The sequence below is a fragment of the Acanthaster planci genome, linkage group LG01, assembly GCF_054643075.1.
Source record: "Acanthaster planci isolate LZ-2023a linkage group LG01, COTS_SCS, whole genome shotgun sequence".
Lineage (NCBI taxonomy): Eukaryota > Metazoa > Echinodermata > Asteroidea > Valvatida > Acanthasteridae > Acanthaster > Acanthaster planci.
This window is the reverse complement of record NC_141777.1, coordinates 30,499,098-30,524,424: the sequence shown is the minus strand read 5'-3', so window position 1 is coordinate 30,524,424 and position 25,327 is coordinate 30,499,098. Positions and strand designations below refer to the sequence as shown.

Here is a 25,327-nt window from a genome sequence, read left to right as displayed (position 1 = left end):
GTGATCAAGCTCAGAGTATGGCGCCCACCTCCATTCATTCTTAATTGGTTGGTTCTCTTTAATCCACCTTTGTAAATCCACGCAGCCTTGAATGGTGGACAACATTAACTAGTTTTGCACTGTGGCCCTAGGCCATTCAAGTGTACATGTACAGTAGGTTTCCTTTGGGAAGATGAGTTCAAAAGAGGCCATGGCACTTTTTTTGAAAGCAAGAATGCAATTTAAAAACATCACTCAGTTGCAAAGGAAGTGGTTACCGATACTTGCCACGTTGTACTTAAGAAAGTTCCGTCAATTTTGATGAAGGCATGCCTTATCAAGTCCCACTTTTCGAAAGTTTGTCACTGATTTTGCTGGAGAGAAATTGTTGCTTCTTTGTCCCTCACAAAGCCAACACAGTGATTCTTTTTCTTCCAACCTGAAGGTTAGTTGAGAGGTACAATGTAGATCCTTGTACACATGTAGATTTACATGTAGTTGTGTCATGCATGATGCATGTGCCTAAGCATTTATTTGAGCAAGAACCCTTGGGGCCATGCTCTGTAATTCAACTGCCTTCGATAGGCCTTGAACCTGACTGAAAAAATGTGGAGTGATGCACACCTTCGTCTGAAAATGAACTTGAGCCTGCAACAAGGGCATGCTTCTTAGCTCCAGGACAACAATCCAATACACCTCTTGACCCTGAGTCAAGGATTTGACATGTTGAGTTTTTCCAATCTAACCAATAAGCCTCCTCTGAAATATACAGTGTGCCACATGTACAGTGATCAAATCTGATCACCTGAAAGTCATCATTTATTTCTAAACTTGCTACATGTATGTACCGGTACCATTCAAGAACAACATGTGTATGTACATGTACCATATACGTGTATAACGTACATGTACATACATGTACAAGATAAAGTCTGTAGGCTACTAATACCATGTAGTCCTCGTTACCCTCAAGCCTCATAGTGGATGGAGGAAGGACATAAGATAATATGGTACAAATTATGAATATAAAAAAGCAGAGCTGCTGACCTGATTGCCTTGATCACGCATGCACCGGGCTGGCAAAGCGTAGCAGGTGAAATGAATATTAGAGTTACAGCCAGTTACACTACTGGTACTATGCATAAAGCAAAGTCAGTGTACATGTACATGAATTTTGAAAATTTACATGTACATTTGAAACCAGCTGCACACTGTTACATGTACATCATATTTTGTCATGTGCATGTGTACCATATAATGTTATGTGAAAATTGTACATGTGCGTGTAATTGTGTGTACATGTATTTAAAAAATGAACTGATATACAACAATATACCGGTACATGTATACTGAGATGCACATGTGCGTGCATAAAAGTAGTTTGAGCCAATGTTGGTGCATATTCAGATTGGAAGTTTTGCCAATTTGTATAAATAGCCAGTTCAAATTGAACCATAAAAGTGGTGGTTACCAATAGCACTTACATGTACATGTATTTAAAACTCAGATGTACGGTAGATTTCCAAGAAAAAATTTTTGCTTAGCGTTTTGGTGACAGGATTGAAGCTTTAAGTTTTTTAGTGTACACCCACATCTACCTGTCCATAGTGAGTACAGTGTACATGTACGGTGCACGGGTAGCTTGACTTAACAATATCCAATAACCCTCCCATGTTTGTTTTGATAGCATTAATTTTCTCCTCCCCCAAGGACACAATTTTCTGTATCACTTGTGCCGCCTGAATGACCGGTACATTGCACTGGTTAGCAGGCGTCAGCTCACAGCATGTGTGGAGGATATGGAAATAATGCAGGGTTAACGAGGGAAACGCTGGCCCAATTACATGTTCTGACCGCAGATTCTGCGGTGCATTTCAGGACACCACCAGCAAGTTGCAGGTTCATGCGGTGGAACATTTTCTGTGCCTCCATTTACACCACTGATTTCCTGGTTTATTCCTGCAAACCGCACGTAATGAGTGTGCCATATTAGTTTTGGCTGCAGATTTGTTAAGAGACTTAAAGGGAAGTGTGAATGCTTGTGTGCATGTAGTACTATTGTGATATGGAAGGGCTTACAGATAACTCTTTTTTTTTTAGTTTTGGCCAATGGTGAAACAGTGATACTGTACAATACAAAGAATATTGTATTAACACTTCAAAACGTTTCCCTGTTTTTACATAAATTAATTAATATGTCCACTTAGTACATGTAGGTCTTTACACAACAAGATCTGATGTGAAGCCCTGCCAAATATACACATGTACATGTAGCATTGTTCTCCATACGTAGTTCCATACTTTGCACACATTCATTTCGGTTGAGTAGCATGAAAGGATTTTTTTCCGTTTTCCCTTTGGTCAGATTTTGGAAGTACTTTTTTTGTGTACATGTACCTGTACTGTAAATGAGGGATTTCCTTCAAAGTCCTGTCGGTTCCGTTTTGTTGGAGTTTAATGTGGTGAAAATAATCAGTGATGCACATGCATGCACTTTGTCTCTTCCACTGTACCACATGAAGTGCATATTTTTAACCGTCAGTTCCACATTTCATGTTGGACTGTGGTGCATGTGTATGAGTGTATGTTAGGAACAAGCACGCATGCATGCATAATGTTGGAAACGCAAGCTGCTTAGACGTGTTCCCCCTACATTCATGTTTATGTAGTTTAACTTGAAAACATACATCTACTTGGTTGTTCACATATTCAGCAATGTTGAAGCATGGCCTGCACAAAAGGGTCCAGTCACTTCCACCTCTGCAGTTCTGATTAATGAATTGTTGTCACTCATTCATTTGATTCCTAGGCTTCCTATTTTCAGGAGAGGCAGCGAGAAAGAGAGGGAGCTGACGTGTCGTGTCCCTTGCAGGAAGAGCAACATTTAGAGAGTCCACGTATCTTGCTATGACTCAGCCACGCAGCCCTCTGGCCTTTGGCAATACTCCAGCTGTGAAGATCTACACGTGCACGTAGGATTACTGAGCTGTGATAGGATCAACGCGGGGAGTGTTTGAGAGTGCACGGTGTCCACACGTGCCTTGGAAGCTCAGCGAGGGGGTGTCCCCCAGAGATGCATCGCTTCCGTGCGCTTTCAGTACACAAAGCTTAGTAATCTGCAGCGCTGCGCATACATGTACAGTTGTTACGTCAAAATACTACTGCCCAGATCGGATGACAGGCATACGGAGTTCTAAATGTTGTATGTAGGAGTTCAGCAAGTTCATTTGCCCAGAAAGTGTACTTGCAAGTCATCATGGACACAGAGGAATAGCGTGGTTTGGAGGAAAGTGTTGTTCCTTTTAGTGTTCTCTGTACATGTATGTACATGCATGATTCAGCGCTGGAGCTTTCTTTGGCTGCCTACAAGTGATACATGTATTTATAACTGAAAGGCTGTGTACTCATATGACCCATCACAATGTGAGAGTTTATGTAGAATCAGTCAATTCTTCAGTTTGTACGAAGCTATGTGATGCACCTTTGGATACAATTTGTCAATTAAAGTAATTTGTGTTCAACGTTAAGGCATTTCACTGGTGAGCAGTCTCCATGATGGGGAGTAATCCATCCTCATTGGACCCTCAAGAGAGGGACCAAGGAGGGGGCACCAGTGGTAGCGAGACCTCTTCACTTCCACCTCGTACTGCAGGTGGCCCCTCCCCCTCTCCACCCCATTTGCAGTGCTGTCAGCAGGTGCAAACGGGTCATCCCCATCATCAGCATGTGCTTCTCCGCGGAGAGGAAGCGCCGGAGCCTCCTTCCCTGTGCCAGGCCACGCCCATTGTGGCCAAACAGGAGAAGGAGAAGAAGAAGAAAACCAGCTTGGCCTCACTGAAGAAACGCATCGTCCGCAAGAAGAGGACAGGGAAGTCCTTAGACCACGCCCGGGCGATGAGGGAGATGGCATCAACATGGAATCCCCTTGATGTGTACGCGCTCGTTGAGGAATATGATGCTCTCGCAGCTTTAAAAGAACTCACAATTCAGACTGATCTGGCCCGTCCGATTGCCACCTCCTTGAAGGATGACTTACTGGATTTGTACGACTATAAGTTCTGCTCGGATATTGATTTCTTATTCAGGGACACTGTTTTCCCTGTTCATAGGGCTGTTTTGTCCTGCCGGTGTCCATACTTCCGAAAGCTCATGTCTCAGTATCCCCAGTATGGAGCCAAGGTTCCAGTCAAACTACGAGTTAGTGGCGTCAGTGTCAATACATTCTCAGCCCTGTTGCGCTACTTGTACTCAGGGGATTTCATTGCCCAGGACTCCCGTCTGGACAGCTTAGACACTCTGATCCAGCTAGGGGAGAAATTTGGCACCCCTAGTCCCCTTGAACACGATTTCAGGCATTTGCTGGAAACCGGAGAGTTCACAGATGCCGTGCTTGTCTTCTCCTCTGACTTAGAATTAGAGAAATCAGAACTTACTTCTGAAGCAGCTTCAGCACAGCCAATGCCACACAGAACCAGCTCACTGCGATGCCACAAGGCTGTCCTGGCAGCACGTTCCCCATTTTTTCGCAACCTTCTCCAGAAGAAGCAGCGATCAGGGGAGGATTTGACCGAGAGAACGTTACAGACACCCACCAAAATCGTCCTGGACGACTCGATCATACCAAAGAAGTACGCGCAGGTTTTACTGTACGCCATTTATCAGGATGTGCTGGACTTGTCTCTAGTGTTGCCGGACAGCCCCAGTGTGGGGAGTTTAGGGGAAGCCCAAGCCATGGCAGCAGGGAAGGCACCCATGAGTAGGGTGGAAATGGCCATGGAACTGTACCAGATAGCAAGATTCCTGGATCTAGGCTCTATGGCACAAGGTATGGTACATGTATGCATGAAACTACTTTGTCAGTTTTTTTTTTACTAGTGGTTGGGTTAAATGTACAAAATCAGCATCTTCTAAGGTCATTCACACATGCTTTGACTCAGCCATTTTTTATCACGTCTCCCTTCCTTCCCAGCACAGTTTGGTACCGTACATTTACATGTACCTTTAATTTCTAATCACTAACAAGTACGGCTGTGAACTCAGGCAGTTGTATCCAGTAGAGTGGAATGTCACTGTAACAAACACAAGGGTCCACTCAAAATGTTCAGTCATTTGGTATTGCAATTTTTAGTCACGGATGCACACACCCAGTCGGAACTCCAGCCCGCATTCAAACGAGTGCTGGTCCACCCCACAAAATGTTTTGGTATGAGGATTTTGGGGCAAGTTGTATGTGCAAGAGAAAAAGCTAAAAAAGAAGACTCCTGCATTTAAAAAATATTTCTATCTCTTTTCATGTTCCATATTCTGGTTGCCCTCGTTGGAAGACAAATTGCTAAATGAAATCAAGTTTTCCTTGAGAAATTTATTAAAAAATCACATGTAGGCTACATATGGGAACAGTTTCACCGATCCCGTTGATACCGTAAAATGGCACTTTAATCAATGGGCCGTGCTGGAAACCATTCTAATACAGCAGAACTAGAGCCGCAAGCATGTCTGAAACATCGGCAAGAAAATTTCAAGCAAGCATTTTGAAAGTGATCAAAACTAGCAAGATACATGTATATGTATTTTTCAAAGTTTTCTCCAAGTTAAGTAACAAATTCCATTTTCTATCTGTGCATTTATTTCCTGTTTGTTGGTTTTTGAGCTCAGATTTTCTTGCTTTGTAGTGATTATCAAGCAAGGTTTTCCATACCAGATTCTCCAGTATTGCATAGCATACACATATACACATGCATACATGTACTCGGCAGCGGACGCACACACACACATTGCATGCTATATCGAGTATGCTACCCACTAACAATACAGACTGCGCCACCTGTTGGCCTTTGTTCCATAGTGAGTGTGATTTTCTTCAACTTTGAATTATTATTATCAGTTCTGAATATGTTTCTTTTATGTAAAACAAACAAATCTGTAATATTTGGTAAAAGTACACAGAAAATTTTGAAGCAAAGAGGGATGTTCGATATTCCTGAATGTTTGGTTTAGTGGCATTTGTTATATCAGTGTTTGTTATATCGGTCTTTGTTATATCGGTGTTTGTTTTATCGGTGTTTTTATATCAGTGTTTGTTATATCGGTGTTAAATGTAGTTATATCGGTGTTTGTTATAATGTCGCTTTACTGTAGTAAGAATCAATTTTTCACAAAACAAGTACATAACGTAAAAAAAAATTAACATTCCCTCATGAAACTTCATCAATAGTGTATGTCCATTATTCCAGTAACAGTGCTCTTAAGCTCACTCATCTGAACATTGTTGCCAATATTGTCGGAGAAAGCCAAGCATTTTTGATAAAAATTGATTCAAACAATTACTTTCATGAATGTTTCATTCCGGTCCCTAGCTTCCATTGACTCAGCTTTGACAAGAATCAATCAGAAGTGACTTGTTATGGTAGTTACCTTGTTGTTGTTGTTTTTTTTGTCGCCCTCAAAACCTGTCCATAAATCTCACCCAGCTTGTGAGGACACCCTAGCCAATGCCATCTGCTCAGACAACCTAGCTTCCATCCTCAGCTGGAGCGCAGAGCCCCATGGTTCCCGTTGGGTCCACCGGCAAGCCATGCATTACCTGAGAGAGGAGTTCTCTAGCATCAGCAGCTCCCCAGTGCTCTCTGACCTCAGCAAGATACTGCTTAAGAAGGCCATCAAGTCAGACTTCTTACAGGTTGGACAGGATTCTGTTTTCTCCAAGCAGTTAGCCCTGCTAAATGTAACAAAATTTAACACAGGTGAAATGGCAACCTGGTGGAATGCAACCAATCAGGGTTAGAATCAAGCCAATTAAAGTATACAAGTCACCTGTCTTTTCGTAAGCCAATCACAAATTAGGTAAGAACTAGAGATGAAAAGTGACAAGGAATGCCATTATCACAGTTTATTGAAATAGTGTGTGAGCTGACTTGGGACAGAATGATGTTTGTAGACTGACTTGTGATGACTTGTGCTCTGTGACTGACTCCGTTACAATTTTACAACAAATTACAATGCTGCATTTCATTGCATTTTCAATGGACTGGATAATCAACATCCATGACACTGTTCAGCTGTTTATTGTTTCCTTCCACATTATTGACTGCTACATGTACATGTACATGCGCAGTGCACTGATTAATCCAACCAATCGAATGAATGCACAGTTGTATTGCTGTAAGACTCAGTTGTACATGTATCAGGCAAGATTAAGAATGTAACAACTCCAATGTACTGGTACATCAGCTGCAGTCTGTCTTGATAAGTCTCTTAACAAAAGACAAAAATACTCCACCTGTTCATCCTTCACCTCCAATGAAAGCCCAGTTTTAAATTTTGTTATTTGTCAATCTCAGTCCTCACCCACCTGCTTACTGGTGAAGATATCTTATCTCATCTAGTTACACCCATCGAGCCTTTAGGGTTTGGCTCACCAAAAGAAATGGTATATTGAAATGCCAGTTCACATGCATCGTCTACATTGTGAGTTTTTCAATGAGACATCAAACTGAAAGAGAAAAGCCACTGATGAAATTAAGGCATGGACTTATCTTTAATAATTCAAGGACAGGAAGTAATCTATTAAACCGTTTTTCCTTGAGAGCCTTAAACCACTGAGTTTACAAAAACCCATAATCAAAAAGATAATGAAAATATGAGATGAATCTGGCAATCAGAATTAGAAGCCATTCCTGCGCCACCATCCTTTTCTCACACTGGAGGTACGTGCATGTTACAGTTCTCTCAGACCAATAGGGTTTTGAGACTTGCCAATATGCATGCACGCGCCCCAGTTAAAACCAATGCTTGAGTGTGATGGCCCTGCAGGAATGGCATCTCCTCGGATTTGTAGGGAAATTGATTTCAGTGAATTAACATAAACCTTTAGCATTGCCCTGAAGCAGGAATGCCGTTGAACATCCACAAGAAAGTTTCAGGGTTTTGAGTGATAGCACATTCGGTATGCAGTACAATTGACTTTTTGTATGTACCATACATGTATCTTCTGTTACTTGTACATGGAAACCACAAAACTTGTGCCACATGATGCTTATTGCCGTGCAGGTTCCATGTACATTATTAATATGCTAACAGAACTTTACACCAATAAAATTGAGGTTGGCTTGATGAATAGTCACTAATTTATGCACACTTGTCTGTTCTACTAGGCCAGTGAAGCTGAAGTGCTGAAGGCAGTAGTCAAGTGGGGAGAGCACCAACTTATTAAACGGATGGAGGACAGAGGTGAAATTACTTTAGTGATTCTGAGTTTAGTTTATGGACCTCACAGATCCCTTAAATTCACCAGGACACGGGGGGAAGATTATTGAAGGTTGAGGAAGGTGGATCCCAGGTTCTGTTGGTTTGCATTGGGCTTGATACACTGGTGAACTCCCAGTAATAAATTGATTGGGATCACGAAAAGGAGAAGTGTCCGTGTAGTTGTGGATTTGGGGGCATTTAGTTTTTAAATTGTTGAATTGGTTGAGATGGGAAGGTTGGATGGAGGTACATGTCAGGTTGGATTATAAGGCTGGACTTTTTGGGGGTATCTTTATCAACTCCTTTATATTTGTAATCTATATTCTGAATGGAAGGGTTTCCCTGGCATTGCCATATTTTTAAAGGTTGACCCCATGCTAAACAAGTAGGTCATTGCTTCTGAAACGTAACGTGGGTTGTCCCGCGATCTCCATCTACATGTAGGACATCAGACAGTGATTGGAAGGCAAGAAAATAAGTGCACCTTAAATTTCTAAACACCAGTGTATACAGGACTTTGATTGTAAACTCAGTAATATAGGATGTGGGGTTGGCTGTATGTAAGGCAGTTATTATTCATTCGTGAATGTGTTGCCCCCGTCTCTATCTCTGAATAGCAGTCTGGAGTCTTATCCTGTTCTAAGGAAAGATTAACAAGCTCTTCTCCACTTTTTCTCTTGCTGTCGACATCAATAATGATCACATGTAATTTCTTTTTGTCTTATCAAATACATCCATTTAATGATGTGCCTTCTGTGTCTAACGTTTGTGTATGTTTCTTTCCTACTGAATCATCATTGACGGTGTCAATGCAAAAGTAAATGTTTCAAACCTGAATTGAGTGATTTCATTTGATCCAAAACAGAACCCAATCTGGTCAGCAACACCCAGCACAGCGTCAGCCGCAAAGGCATCAAGCGACGCGACCTGGACAACCGGGAGCTGCGAGAGATCATCAGCGACCTGCTGCCCTTGGTCCGCCTGGACCACGTCATCCCCCGCAGCCATGAGACGCTGGCCAGTGCTGTCAAGCGGGGGCTCATCCCCACCCCGCCCTCCCACATGCTCCCCGGGGATGAGCTGAGTGCCCCCCAGCACAGTCTGTGGGTGTCGGGCAAGCGGCGACGAAACCACCCCCGGCCAAGGCTGTTCACGCCCTATGTGGAGGAGGCAAAGGTACCAGGGCGTAGCTTTACCTTACAGGAATTTTTTTAAGGGATGCAATCATGCATGGGGAATTCCAGAAATTAGGGGTCCATTTTTTTTTCGTGTCCCTGTCACATCTGACATATGATTTTTTAAGTTCAGAACACATTTTGTAATTTCCAAGAATGATGAATTAATGCAAATTACCTGCCAAACAAGTAGTAATAGTTTGAAATCAATTCCAGTGATATTTCCACGTCAAATAACAACGGTCGGATGACACAAAAATGTCACACTTTTGGACCCCTTAATTTCTGAAATTACCCACATGTGCTTAGCAGAGTGGTACAGAAAATTTTCAGTGACCTGATTTTTATGGTCAGCGTTCCATTTACACAGATGTGCACAGAAATGTGTGCTGTCTCAAAGTCTGTCAGCATTCTGGCATACATGAAACTGCCAATAGAAAAACACAGATTCAAACATGCACACACCTCCACAGATGCACACATCCTCTACACAGGGAAATATTGTTTATGGTCACACCATGGAAACAAACTGTTGTAGGGGTAGGTGTTGGCTCTGAGAAAGGTCGAGGATTTAAACAGTGTTCTCTGTCCGTCTTTGCTTGTCTATTAATGTCTAGTCCCCACAAAGGTGAAAATGCTGTACACTAGGTCCATGCAGCAGGAAACTCGTCAGCATTATTTACATGTGTGCTAAAGTTCAGGTATACTCCTCCAGAGCAAAGAGGCTATAGGTTTGTATGCATCTGAGTAAACACTGGGCATCGTTAGGCATAATCCTTTGAACGAAATGTCAGGATTAACTTGGCATTCTGGTTTGGGCAGTGACCACATATGCCGTGAACTCAATCTTTTCTGACATTCTGCTGAGAAGCTTCCGAAAGCGACTCAAACCCAAATTCGTACAGTCCACCAGTGGCACTGTCTTTGCACTTTGATGGCAGAACCCTTGGAAAGTGTTTATGGCTCCAGCAAAATATTACTAAACCAAGTATGAGATGTAGCCAAGTAGAGAATTGTTAAACTGTGATTGAACAATTTAAAGCAGAAGTGTAATCATTTTGTCAAACTCCATCTGGATGTTTACCAGTAGTTTGCGTGTACATCTCTTCAACCTTTCTTATGCCATCTTGCAAACGGCTTCCAAGAGCTTACACCTCTGTCTGTCGATAACGAGTGCCGACACCTAGATTGCGGCATAGCCTTAATTTACTGTATTGTGCTTTTACTGCCCCTATCCCACAGAGTATATTGGATGAGCAGATGGTGTCAGACATCGACTCGGTACGCCTGAGACGAATCCGCATGTCCTACGTCCCTGACGCCCTCTATATGCTGGAAGACAGAGGGGAGTGCTCCTCCGATACCAACACAAGTCAAAGACAGTCAGGACCACCAGCTGTTATCACAAGTGCATTTCCAAGTAAGTGTGCTCGTAGGTGTATGTCCATCAGTGGCGGATCTGGCAATTTTTAAAAAAAAAAGGGGAGGGGATGTACCTGGCATTATCACAAAAGGAGCTGCTCCAAACTAGAGGTAACCCTTGACATGTGAGTGTAGCATATTGTTTTCTTACTTTTTGTCTTAATAGAAAAGATTGTTTTAAATATTGCACTGGTCATTGCAATGTATTCAGTCAGGCTGGGGTTTCTAATAATGTTATCCCTCCCAAAATTACTCTCTCTTTTTCTTAGGGTTCAGTGTAACTAAGCAGTCTTTTTTTTTTCTAACGAGAGTAGTGCTTGGGTGAGAAGAATTTAAGTACTGTTGTACTAAAAACTTGTCAAGCCTTATTTGAATTCTGCAAATGTAACTTGAGCCACTGATGGTAGTGTCGAAGTGTAGCAACCATTGTATTTATGCAGTACAACTGTCATGTTTGAATAGCGCCCTCTATAGTCCACAGTAAAGCCTTTTTGTTCCTGTACATCACAGGGCCAGTGAATTGCAATTAAATATTGAAAAGCTATGATAAATATCCCAGGTTCCATAAATCGGATGAATACCAATTGCCCTGTAAGGTGTTCAGAATGCAAATGATGAACCATCCTTTCACCTCTTGTTCACAACTTGTGGGATAAAGTACAGGCTTTTTAGTGATACACTGCCGTCCAAAGGTGATCACTCCTTCTAGCCCGTGATCACTCCTTCTAGCCCGTGATCACTCCTTCCAGCCCATCTCTATTGTTTCAAAATCTTTCCTCTCTACTAAATTAATGGACTCCCAGACCCAGCTTTATCTTCTATGCCATGCATGTATATATTAAAACTCACAGGCCTGGCTCCATCACTCTGCAACAGGGTTTTTGTTCTCATTTTTTGGCTTGTTTTGGGGTTTTTTATTGTTTGTTTTGTCTTGTTTTCTAATTTTACTTTATGTAGGGAGGGGGAGGTAATTGTATTTTGTATGTCTTGTTTTGATCGCCCTGTAGCTCAGCAGATAATGTTGGTGTTGTAACAAAAATATCATTCGCCCAATGTTTTCTCTCTCTGCTGCGTGTGATCACTAAGTCATACAATGGGTTCATCGTCACCCGCTACAAAATTCTGTTCTCCCAATTCTTTCTTGCCTGAAGCTTGTTTGTACTCTGCGTTTTCCTTGTCGTCCAGATGCCAAAATGCACGCATATTTGGCTATTCTGTGTACTATACATGCAGACACATGTACAACATCAGTTGGGAATAAAATTTAGATGACAGCAAGTATGTATGTTCTGCTCAAGCCCCATGACAACAGTGAGAGCTTATGGAGAGCTTGTCTGCTGGCATTGGTCATCGACCCTTGGGCCAAGTCCAAATCAACTAGCTGTGGCTAGGCGTATCCCACGTGTCTTTTGAAAATTATTATAGCCACTAACTAGTGGCTTTGTTAGGCACTTGTGTTAATTAATGCATGTATTTCTAGCCACAGCAGGAACTTTAATTTATGTTATGATCATTTATTTACATGCATTTGTGCAACCAATGATTAAAAACAATCACAGAAAATTGTATTAGTGAACTGAGAGAAAGACTAACATTAAACTGTACAATATGTTTCAAACAGTTAACAAGTTACAACAATTTAACAAGTACAGCCTGATTTCATTTAATTCACAAAAATGTCAAAATGTTTTGGATAACTCCTATTAGATTGTCAAATCTGTCTTCATTACTCATAGTCTGTCTTCAATTTTTGTTTCACATATTGTGGAACCGCTCACAAAGGTAAAAAAAAACCTTGACAGTTTACCTTTATTGTCATGTACATGTAGATCAGAGGTGTTGCATGTGCATTGCTGAATTTCCTGTCCAGGTAACTTTTGTAATTTCAAGGACAACAAAAAACTCAAAACAGTCATTTTTTTTTTCTTGTGGGTGTAACTTCTTAACCCTAACCCTCCTCAATCCTTCACCTGTTGGAGGACTGAGGAGTGTTAGGGTTAAGTTAAATTGAATTTAAGGTATTTTTAAATCTCTTAAAGTCTACCAGTTTGACACGCTTTCTACCTACAGTGTTTATCAAATGATCCAGGAGGAGCTGTCCTCACAAGCATACTTAGATAACCTTACCAACCAGCATTGTCAATCAGATAAAAAGCTGATGAACTTTCCAGTCAGCTGGACCTACCAGTTTTGCCACAGGAGGTACTGGTAGAGATAAGTTCAGTCGAAATTAAGAAGCTGTGACACCCTCTTCAGTCCTTTTAAAGGAGTGTGATCACGCAGGTGCTCCTACCGTGCTCCTCAACACTCCTAAAGGAGTGTAAAAATCACGCCCCTAAAGAAATGTAAGGGCACTTTACAAATAACGAACAATATGACAAACACAGTGGATAACATCACCAAAAAATGTACAACGTGTGCACTCATTAAATTTGTGCAGGGAACCCTCCAGCAGGTCGGACCATAATCATACGTAAACACCGTTATGTTCGCATGTGCGTGCACACGTGTTGGTTTATTTTTTCCTATATTGATTGAAGTGGGTCTGTTACCGTCTGCATCAACTGAACAAAGTTGAAGTGCAATTAAACTTTCAAAGCCCCTTAGGGTTTTTTTTTTAAAGAAATGCTTAAATCAGGATGAAAAATGTTCACTTCCACTTTTATTTCAATAAAAGGGACATGTACCTGATGTACAACTGTCTTGATGTGTAGGTTGAAACTTACATCAGGCACAGATAGTGTATGTTTAATTCGCAAGTATAAAAATTCTGGTTCAAATAAAAAAAAAGAACTGCGATGACATCATATCGTAAACCAGTTTCTAACTTAACCGGAACTAAATTAATTTTAAAAATTGCCCCAAGAACATTATAAACCATCAGAGAAAGTGGAAACAATATAGACCCCCAGGGTACAAACAGTCATTTGACCTCATTTTTCACTTCTTTTAATTGGTTTATGTTAAGGAGAGCAATTTGCTCTTCTAAGAAATTTGAGGAGAGCGATTTATGGCTCTTCCGAATTTTCTTAAAATGAAGGACTGCCCCTTGTTTCAGCATTTAGAAAGATGAGAAACATTTCACTTGTCACATTTGTACCTGTTGCTTACCAGTGGTTGGCAAACTATGGCCAGCCATCAGTTCTAATCTCAACTGCCAAAATGCCAGTTGATAAATAACTTTGTCTTAAAACATCAGTGGGGCAAATGTGCATTTTGAGGCAGAAACTGTTACCAACAAAGTTTGTGCAGTATACGTGTTAAAGGACTTACAACCGGCTGATTCGTTAGCAGCAGCTTTCCAAGGTTGGACAAAGTCAGTGTCATAACAGGGGTGATGCTACCGGTAATAGCCCACCAGGTTAAATTTTTCCAACATTTCAGTGTTCATAGTGACTTGTGCTTGGCAGAAGTAAGCCAAAGTTCAAAGGTGTACACTACGGACCTTCCACAATGCTTCCCTTGGGATTCATGGCCTGTAAATCACCTTGTGTAAACACACCTGTCTGAACTCTTGGAGGTTTTTATGTGATTGTCAACAGAGGGCGTTTTTTCCCTAAGCAATTGATCTTCAGGGCTGCAAGCCAGGCCTATGACTCATTCCATTGGATGATTCTAGAAATTTCACCCTGCGTGTCTGTGCTGGCTGTGTTGTAGGGCTGTATGGTACATTCATGTTATATTGCATCAGTGTCATGATTCGGTCACATGATCAGACCACATGTTGGAGGGCGTGAACTCAATGCGAACCAGCACAATGTGTTCCGGGGTGAAGGGTCGATAACCTTAATTGATGATGTGCGGGTGTTGACAACCAGTAGTTCTGGGAACTCATTACTACTAGTCACCTCTTAACTAAATTACTGCCGGGATGTTTGCCTCGTTTTGTTCCGGTTAGCCAGGAATTATTTCATCATTGTTCATTCTTTGTCTTGAGCATCCTTCACAAGAGAAATTTTTTATCAGGAAAAAAACAGGTGTTATAAGTTTAGGTTTATAAAGGTTTAAATTGTCGGGGAAATATCAGCAAAGTGCATTACTGTTGTTTTCAGTTCTCGGTTCTGCTTGTTGTATTCATTGATCGCTGTTTTCTTCATTTCCAATTGTGAGAATATGTTTCAGTACGTGATGAAAAATTTGATATTGTCCATGAACACAATAGCACAGAAGGAAGTTCCTTATTCTTGACTGTAGTACACAACTTTTTAACACCACCTTGAACTTTGCTTCAACAAAATGTGTGTACAGCGATAAGTGTGATAAACCTCCAGCTGTGTTGTAAACAAATACACTACAGCTTTGTTGCTAACATCTTTCAGTCTGATAAGACCTTGACACCCTTTTCTATTCTGGCGAATGAACCAGAGCTCGGTTTCTGGAAAATGCCTTTCTGGTGTGGAACCTTCCCTGAGCTGTTTACGCGTATAGTGAATCAGAAAGCGTGTACGTCACAAAGGTACATGGACAATGTGCGTTGACTGCAGAGCTCTTTGTCTGTTTATTCAAAACACGTACATGTATATTGTAAATTGCATGATAGGCAGTTGGTGCCAACTTTTGCAAGCTGTTTCCCATTGGATGGGCACAAAAAGTTTGCAAATGTTGAAAAACTTACAGCTTACTGAATAATAAAAACAAATTTAAATGCAGCTTGTCCGGACTGTCCTAATTAAGGAAATTTACCTACATAGTTTTCAAAATTGCTTAATATCACTGACTTCCTACAGTATCCTTGCTTCATGTACCATTGCTAACCCAGCCTTCCAACTCTAGCACAAATTTCAAAGTTGAGTGGTTAGGATGTCTGCACTAGTAAGCAGGCAATCACAGGTTCATATCCCAGCTGTTAAATCCATCCATGCTGGGCAAGCTTGTGATTCTTTGTAACTCGCAGATCACACTGAGAATGTAGTGTGAACATATTCATCCATGTGAGGGCAAAGCCCAGTATAAAAATTAACCCCTCCCAGACTCAAAGCTAAATTAATAGCTTTAGAAATAAATTGATTTTAAATCCACTCCCCATTGAAAAATCAAGGAAGGATGGGGGGAACTAGACTTCAATCAGAAATGAGTCGTGAGCTCTGTTTGTCAAAATAACTTGTAATGTAGATTGAGATCCTGTAGTATCAGGATTTCAAATGCAGTGTGCTTGTGTTTGCATACCACCAACTTTCCTACTGTCGCTTGGCCGTTTCTCTTCAAACGGCAGAACATACCATAGAAGTGCTCATTCTTGGTAACTGTACGTCCCTGGCACCGATTCATACTGCCTACATGCACTTAACCCCTGTGGTGGTCTCCCCAGTTTCCTCTTAAATTCATGAGAAAATCACATAGCAATATCACTGGTAGCCGGGTGATTTGTTATTAATCTGCATGGGTATCACAGTTAACTACTGTTGCGCATAGCTTTGTCATCTGCATAAAAGAAGTCCATCAATTTTCATCATTTTTGGAAAACGGCAGACAGTTGAGAAAACAAAGTGATGTGTTACTTGCACATTTTGAGATTTTGTTTTCCATTTCTTGGAACTTCTTCTTCAGTTGCCGAGTGGTTATTGCTGTCCTCAATCTCCACTGAAACATGAGTCCATCAAGGGCAATTATGTTTGATCAACATGTAAAGTATGATTGGGTGAATCAACAGAGTGAATTTACTGTTGGGAGTTTTCTACATCCCGCAAGAAATGAGACCGGGGTACCCCCAACATGTCCAATCACTATACACACATCCCCCCTAGATGTCTAAAAAGAATTCCTCAGATTCCAGTGACACAATGACCAACACCAAGCAGGGGGGGGAGGTTTCTCTCCGTCTTGAATCTGACTTCATCTGAAGTAAAATCGTTCCGGCCTGATGTATTGCATGCATTGGGCTGGTGCACCTGTTTGTCTCAGCCTTCTAGGCATCATTGTCATGGAATGCAAATTACATCACATGTTACTCCTTAACTTAATTGGTGCCTGTTGATAACCCTGTACTGCATGGGGGGCGGGAGTTGCCGAGTGACTTACCAAGAATGCTGTAGTGGCTTAATTCAATCCCCTTTCCATTTCATCACAAGTCATGACCCTTCCCTGCGTTCCCCCACAGACTTCTGAACTCTGAAGAGGCATACTTTCTCCGTTGACAGATTGCATCTGTGTACATGTACATGTTTGGACATGTACAGTGGATTTCATAATGTGGAACTTGCGAGAAAATTTGAAAACACAAGGAAGCCAAGATTTACATGTGACCAATGGCCAAGATGTCCACCATGCCAAAGGGGGTTCAAATTGTTCATTTATAGTGCTGTTGTATGCCCTGAGTAAGTGGAATACTAGACATCCAGTAGAAACCTGGATCCTGCCCCTCTGGCTTTTTATTTGAGCGCCAAAGTTGAGTTCTAAATCAATAGATTTCAAAAGGATATATTTGGCCTGCACTCCGCGGATGTGTTTTTTTTGGGGGGGGGGTTTGTTTCGTTTGTTTTGTTTCGCTGGTAGTTCCAGTGGTAACTTTCAAGCACTGGTTTTTCAAGTATCAGGTTGTTAATCTTATTCTTCAAAATACATGTAGACAGATTTGTCATTCAAAGGACTTTTATCAGGACCAGATGGCTGATGTACCAGCACATTTGCTGTTACATAAATGCTATCTGGCCATGCTGTACTTGAATAATGCTTCTTGCTCACCTCTGAAGTGGACGTAGATAGCAGCCTAGTGTTTGACATACGAGCAGCATTAGTCAAAATTATATTTGTTGTTTTCTCTTAATTACACCAGATCATAATTATGCTTTTAAAGCTTGTTAGAAATGATAGGATTGGGCTTGGGATTAAATGTCGGCATTTGGAATAGCCTTGACACTGATGTTTCAGAAAGCATCTTCATATCCAGATTGGCAATTTTCACATGTGGTATATTGTAAACGTGGTTATTTGGCTTACCTTTTTTTCTGCTAAAGACTGTATGATACTGGTATGATTTCCCACCAATTTCGTGGGTTCTCATTTTCAGCTAAATCTCCTCTTTCTCTTGCCCAGCACTGGATGATGCCACAGTGAAAGCCATGCTAGCCCGTGAGAAAGACCTCCACCGCTGCAGCGCCACACAGCGGGCTTACAGCCTGCGCTGCACAGACCGAGCAGCCGTGGCCCGGCAGATCCGGACTCGCGTGGTACGGGAGTATGGCCTGCCGGACGAGGCCACCGACATCTTTGCCAGCTTGCCACGGGAGTATGTCGGCGAGCAGCCTGAGGCTGAGACAGACACTGAGGTCTTTGGCAGGAAGTGGAATGAGCCACCAGATCTCCAACTCCAGAATGAGCCATCCGAGGCACCACAGGTGGGTCTACAAACTGCTTGCCACTTTGCCTTGCTCCCTGACCCCATCCTATAAAGTCCACTGCTCGTCCCTCTCACTTACCCACCTCTTTTAGGATTCTGTATCCAAGTTTATAAGCACACATCACAAACCCCAAAAGATTCTGGAATCTTAAGCAGCTGTGACATCAAATACATGTAATATCTGCAGGCTTTTCATGTCTTTGCCTTTCCAAGCCCCAACCAGGTAGTCTCTCAAGAAATGTAAATGTTTCGCGGGAGGGGTTGGATTGTCTGGGTTTTTTGGAAGGGGGTTGGTTTGATTTTTTTTCCTTTGTTTTGTATTTTTTTTCTTAGGTTTTGTAACTGCAGTTTTTGTTTTACTCATATTTAAAAGTGAGTTGAAGAAAAATTAATAGAAAGTAAGTCTTGCATATTGCAAATGTTTTACCATGGCAACCAAAAAGTGATGGGATGTAGATATTGAATGAGTAAAGAACAAGCACCACTGAACTTTCTGATGAAAATCACATGAATCATAGAGATTTTCCAGACCAACATACAGGGAAATAAAAAACATGACAGAAGATACACACAGCCTAATAGTCACAGGTCGGCCAGTCTGTCAGTTCACTTAACAGATATTCAGAACAAAATGAAATGACTCCTTGCAGTCAGTGTTTTTTGGGGGGAGGTCAAGAAAGTGATGGAAAGCATAGGGCACTTGAAATTAACAAACGAAATTTCTGCTTAGTAAAATCAGGTCACCAACAAAATGTATTTACATTTAGTGTTTCTTTTGGCTACTTCGCAGTCGATTTTGGCTCCCCAGATAAATTTGCTACCAGTAAGCTGTAAATTTTGCTTACTGGGGCCAAATTTCATGGTGCTGCTTACAAGCAGAAAAGTTGTGCTCATATTCATGTAGCAGCAAGTTTTGCTAGCCTTGAGCACAGCATCATGGCGTATTTGTACTAAAGATTTCATTGTTACATCACTAAGTTAAGCAAATTTTTACTCCAAGGTAAGCATGCCTGTTGCTGTGCTCACTGCCTATAGTCACCATGAAATATGCATAGCCTCTGTTAGCGTAAAAATCATGTGCTTAGCAGCACCATTAAATTGGTACGTGTACCATACATGTATCTGTGCAATTGGGCACTGATCAGGGAGGTTGGAGCTCCTTTATGTTGTGCTAACAAGCACATTTATTGTTCTATAGTTTTGTCATAAAGACAAACAACTTGGCAACTCTTGGAATAGTAGGGCCAAGGATAATTTAATGACATGCAGATTGTATTTCTGTTGCTAATTACTGAAAGTAACATGTCCTTTTACTCCCAGCTGTGATACATTCATATACTGTACAATTTTTACCTGTTAAATGTTTAGTATTACACCTTTGCTGTTTGTTCCAGTGTAATTTCTGCAGGCTAGGCCGTTACCCTTGACAACAGCGAAACCAAATATTACCCCCTACTGGCAAGCAGACTATAATGACCACATTAACAATACCTATGCTCCAGTCTCAAATGACCTGTCTTGGCTGTGAATGGGACCAGTCACCCACTGACTGCATTCTTTTTTTTTTACATTACATGTACTGTACCCGGGTTTTTTTGGTGACCTGGCTCGGCCCACATTACTGATTGGCTTTGTATGACTCTTTGTTTTTATTGACAACAATTCTCTGCAACTTTGCTTCAAGGCAGTACAACACAGGGGTGTGAGAATTCAGCTTTTTTTGTTTAGATGTTGACCCTGAATTTCAGCTTTTTTGTACTCATGGTATGTACAAAAGTATGGAAACTTTTTACGTTTCAGCTTTTGGCAAGCTGTTTTCAGCTTTAAGTTTAAGTGGCCATTCACACCTTAGACAACATGTTAACTTCACACTTTGCACAAATATCAACCCTGATCTCAGGGTGTACATGTACCTACATGTACCTACATCAAGATGATGTCATCACATGATAGTTACGGCTTTTATTTTTTTCAGTTTTCTTATAAGTTACCATTGTTTTCATTCTGTATCCCGAACAGAACAAGATACATTTCCAAATTTCATTTTACAACAAACACCTTTGATTCATCAAGTGGATGTGCATGAGGAATTCAGCAATGCCATGACGACGTCCGAAACAAGTTGATATTCTGATTCACATACGGGTAGCAGACAGCATTCGATCATCACCAAAATGGCTACCTGTAGGTTGATACTACAAGACCAGAAAATGCTAAAAATGAATGTCACAGTGGCATCGTCATGCAATTTATTATTAATTTCTAAATATTTATTATTTCCTACGTGGCCTGATATAGCTCCACTATTGCATGCCAAATGTTGGTCAGAGAGTGCATGCTTTCCGACAAGGATATTTATAGATGGCATTTAGGTTGCGTGACAATGACGTCATCGTTACATCAGTGATCATCACTGTTACATGACGTAAGCCTACAGGTGCAGTCTCCAAAGACTAAGAAAGTACACATCCGTTAAAATTGAAAACAAGTACAGTTGTGACCAGTTAAAGTACATACATGTACATGTAGGTAGAAAATTTAGAATAAGACTAATATTCATGTTGAGGCATTTGTAATCTTGTCTGTCACATAACTTGACCACAAAGGTGCACTCTGCAGAGGTCTTTATCTGCCGTACTACATACCTGATCAGATAAAAAAAAAATGTGTTTTCATAAAGACACATTGAGATTCCTCCCCAGTCAGTCATCAGCTTATATTTGGCAGTTACTTGTACTTCACTTGTGAAAAATACAAAAACTACAACAAGGCTGTCTACGGCAGTCGGTTTTCATGACCACTCTTGCACTGTACCTGTACATGTAGGGTGACTTTCACTTTTGCGCTGTAAAGACAGGTTGACTTTCGTGGAGTGTTCAAAGATTGTATGTTACACATGCATGGCCGGTGAATGCAGACACTTAAAATCCCCTGCCTGCACCCACTTCCAGACATGAGCAGGTTGACCATTGTATAATTTAAGTGGAAGGAATTCTTGAACTAACTTCAGTACCACCCACTGCTGTGAATTACAGTACAACACCTGCTATCCTTCAGCCCTGTTCTTGTAGGCACTCGCTACTGGATCACAGTACGATACACAGCATACATGAATAGAAGAATACGTGTCTGCAGGGCAACCTACCAATACATACATTCTGTACATGCTTGTTCACCATGTGCATCACCTGTTCACAATACCATGTTGGCACCATCTATCCCTCAAATATTGTTCACACAGGTGCGCTGTATGAAGGATACGTGTTCAACATCAAATCAAAATTGTGCCTTTTTCCTTGTACTTGGTCACATTTGAATAAGCTTCAAAACAACTTCAGATCAGGAACTCCCTGAAAAATGCGTCACAAAAATATCTGAAAACTAGGAATGTCACAGGAGTGAACATTTATCTGGAATTCACAACAGATATCCCCAGGATTGTCCTTACTGATTTTTTATTCCCATCATCACAGAACAGTTTGTCCCACCAACATTTATCTGAAGAAGACTTGAGACATGTAAAGCAGAGAGCACCGATATAGGGACCAATATGAGGGAGGTTCCTGTCTTTCTCACATTGGTAGTATTTTTTTTTTAAGTGGTCAGACTTATTTCCTTTACAGAGTTCTGATGCTGGTAGAAGGGTGTAACAATATTACTAATTAATGTACATGTCTCGGTCATCATAATATAAGAATAGCGTTAATATTGTACAATGATTTGACAATCTTTTCCACAGAGCTTTGCTTTGGAGCATGTTTAGATATTATCAAAAGCCAGCTTTGAATAACAGCTATACAACATTGAGAACAAGGAAGCAGCTATGACAGTTTTGAGTGTTGTAAAGAGCTGTTGTGACCCTCCAAGTTCACAATAGATATAGAGACTGCAGCATGACAATTTGATACATTATACCGTGAAAAAGGGAATAGTTAAGCCTTATTATAATACAGAAAATAACAGGCCCATGTATGATATTGATGATGCCACACTTTGTTTACATGTTCACTTTAACATGGAGCCAGTGGTCCACAGAACACCATTAGGAAAGCACACACTTAACCTACATGTATGTATGTATGTATGTACTGGTGTGTGGATCCCTCCCACAACTCCACATCAACTTAGCCACACCCCTATCCCAAAACTTTCCACTCCAATGCATCCCCTTCTAGCTATCTGCACAAAGATAAGACGCAAGCCATTCACCACGCTCTGTCTGAAATCCTGTCTCCTGACTGAGATGTGCTAAATCCTTCTCCTGGCATCGTGACTGTAGCATCCTTTCATGTGTTTTTCTCAGTTTAATATTATTTTTTTACTAAGTGTTGAGAGCCTCAGCATTTGTTTGAGACATGCAAAGTCAAGCCTCAATACATAGAGACAGATTGTTGAGATCACAAAGGCAAATTGACTCTAATGCATGTAGAAAAACCTTGCATCTAGGGCAACTTCTGCTTGAAATAAAGGTTTGAAGAGACTAAAAATCCTCAGATTCAACGTTGAACTGAGTGATGAGCAACAGACCTCTTCAATGAGGGTACCATACATGTACATTTACTTAAAGCATTTTCAAAATGAGTGGATTTGGCTTAGACTTCAGTTTCACTGGTTCCAGTCAGAGCTTGAACATGTGGTTTTGAATGCTGCTTCAAAATGGCTGGAATGTAAGTTTGTGAGGGAGGGACTTTGCTGATTAGTTATAGATGTAATACTACTTGTACATTTACATACCATCATCAGTCACATTTGCTGGTCAGATTTCATGGCATACCCATCTTATTACGGTTGAATGATTGTTTAAAAACCACTTGAAAATGTACTTGTACTATACTGGCGGGGAGAGGAAATTGAAGGAACGTGATCAGTTGCTTTTAGGGGGAGGGGTTTGGAAGGATGTGCGTACGTGAGCTTCACCTAAAGTGTTGTCCTTGAATGAATGCGAGAGCAATAACTCTTCTGTCAATGAGAGTAGGGGCAGTGTACTAACATTGCACTTACATGTACATGAATGTAAGTCATGGCTATGCCCTACTGTGCCCCCCTGTCCTTTCTGTATGGTACATTTACATCTGTCTGGGGAGTTGAGATGCTGGTTTTTGAAGACCAGCTATCTTCATTCTGTGGACACCTAACCAGGCCTGCATTATGTATTTGCAGTTGTTCTTGGTGTATGGTGTGACATATGCTACATGTAGTTCCCTTCCCTGTCTTAGAATAGACCAAGTGATGAAGTTTCCCTTCTTTAAAAACTGCTGACACCTCTTTTGGGTAAAGTTGAAAAGTGCAATTGTAAAAGCAATTAAAATTATCCATGCTTTTTTGGACAACGGAGGGCGTTGTCGCTATGATGTCAATCAGGGAAGACATTTTTCACTTTGTAGATTTTTCTATTAAAATTATGAACCTAAAATTTCGTCAATGAAAAATTTATGAGATAGGGTTACTCATTAGTTTATTGCCATGTACTCACACAAAAATGAATCACCAAAACTAGGACATTAGGCCAGGCTTTTTGGACCCAAATCAATGCAACGTTGAAGTTTTCTTGTTGTGATGACATCACAGTTTTGCGCATGAATATGGAAATATTGATTAGAGAGTTTGCTGAAATATGGGCCAATTTGTGATACACTATCAGTTGGTGATACATTATTGGTCAAGTACATGTATGATCAGTTGGTGATGGATTGATCCATTGGCTACTACACTATCAGTTCTAACAGCAGAAAATATGAAAGGCACCAAATTCCCTTTAAAATAGCAAAACAAAATTTGAAACTCAAATTAAATGAGGCACAGGTGAATTTTCATGCATTCTGTCAAAAAAATGGCCTTGCGCAGACCCTTTAATGCGTGCAGGTGTGCCCAAGGGTTGTACCCATGTTCTGCTGTAGTGTTCTGGGATCAGAGTTCTTGTCTCCCAAAGCAAAATACTTATGCTACTGGTACAGCTGCCTTCCATTGTTTTGTGCACAAGTTTTGCATTCTCGATGGCCCAGTGTGTTCACGTCCTGTCAGTAGCAACCAAGATCTCTGCTCTACCTCTTGTGCACCTGTGCCCTAAAACATGAAGGGCTGTCACTTTGCCAGAATGGAGCAGTACCTATGCATGTCATTTGAAAAGCTGTGTTGATTAGCAATGGTGTGCACATGACATCCGATGGCAGGATGATAATCTGAGGCCTACTGCGACCAGTCCCTGTGTATTTTATTGCAGGTGAAAGTGAAATCTCCCATGCCACATTCCTCTGTGTATGCACATGAATTTGAGACACAGTAAACAGGACAACCTCACCACATACGGCGGAACTTGCCGTAAAAGTTGTCAGACCTCAGATGGTTGTTGACCCGCCAGTCAGTTATCATATGCTCGAAGTACAGGCATTTCATGTTTGCAGTGTTCAGAACATCCTTTATTTTAGTAATGCACACATACCCTGGTTTTATTACAAGGATGTCAGATTTCATTTCTGATATTCAAACACAGCAGGCAGTTTGTTTAATCACTCTCCAGTGGTTCAGTACTTGCATTGATGCATCCAAATGAAATCGAATTGCCGATCAGTTAATTTTGAGTGTAACATGCAGGTTCCTCGTACGATCTACTCCTTAAATTGGATCCTTGGATGTCAGAGAAAGGAGTGTTTGACAAGTGCTCACTCATCCTTGATTGCATACATGTCTGGTTTGCTGTTTCGTTAATTGGGATGTATACTTCGAGACAGCAGTTAGGCTCCAGATACGGGCAGAAATGACATTTTTATTTTTTGGTTATATAAGTTCTTCTTACCTACCCCTATTTTGGTTTTGAATATAAACGAAGGTCCTGATCATGACAGTGGAAACGGGCAGTTACAGAGGAATGATCAAGCCTTTCTCAAATTTTAATCTTACTTGGTAATGTGCAGGGCTCAACAACTATCTGTCCCATTTGTTTGCTGGCGGAGAGGCTGTCATATGTGACTTCATCGTTTTTAGACATGTGTACTGTTCTACGTGTGCCATCCACTCAAGACTACATGTGTGCCTCAACTTCAAAATACATACATGTACATGTACTACTCCCATAGTAGTTGAAGGCTATACCTACATGTACATGTTTCTTTAACACTGCATGTTACTGCTGAGTAACATTGCATGTTTTTACATTGTACATTTCATTGCA

General features: G+C 41.1%; 2 protein-coding genes across 5 annotated transcripts in view; one reads left to right on the top strand and one right to left on the bottom strand.

The window, feature by feature from the left end:
• The window catches only part of LOC110983176 (arylsulfatase-like), a 183,305-nt gene that overhangs the window by 22,927 nt on the left and 135,051 nt on the right, over nucleotides 1-25,327 (bottom strand). The gene's annotated exons all lie outside the window — the stretch shown is intronic.
• The window catches only part of btbd7 (BTB domain containing 7), a 51,294-nt gene that overhangs the window by 13,627 nt on the left and 12,340 nt on the right, over nucleotides 1-25,327 (top strand). For 2 of the 4 annotated variants that reach the window (XM_087140021.1, XM_087140145.1), the window contains 6 exons: nucleotides 2,789-4,804; nucleotides 6,450-6,658; nucleotides 8,133-8,208; nucleotides 9,092-9,402; nucleotides 10,644-10,821; nucleotides 17,856-18,161. In XM_087140021.1, coding sequence (XP_086996147.1) covers nucleotides 3,532-4,804; nucleotides 6,450-6,658; nucleotides 8,133-8,208; nucleotides 9,092-9,402; nucleotides 10,644-10,821; nucleotides 17,856-18,161 — 2,353 coding nt within the window. In that variant the 5' untranslated portion in view covers nucleotides 2,789-3,531. The remainder of the gene's footprint in view (nucleotides 1-2,788; nucleotides 4,805-6,449; nucleotides 6,659-8,132; nucleotides 8,209-9,091; nucleotides 9,403-10,643; nucleotides 10,822-17,855; nucleotides 18,162-25,327) is intronic. The other 2 variants (XM_087140057.1, XM_087140108.1) reach the window with 2 other exon arrangements.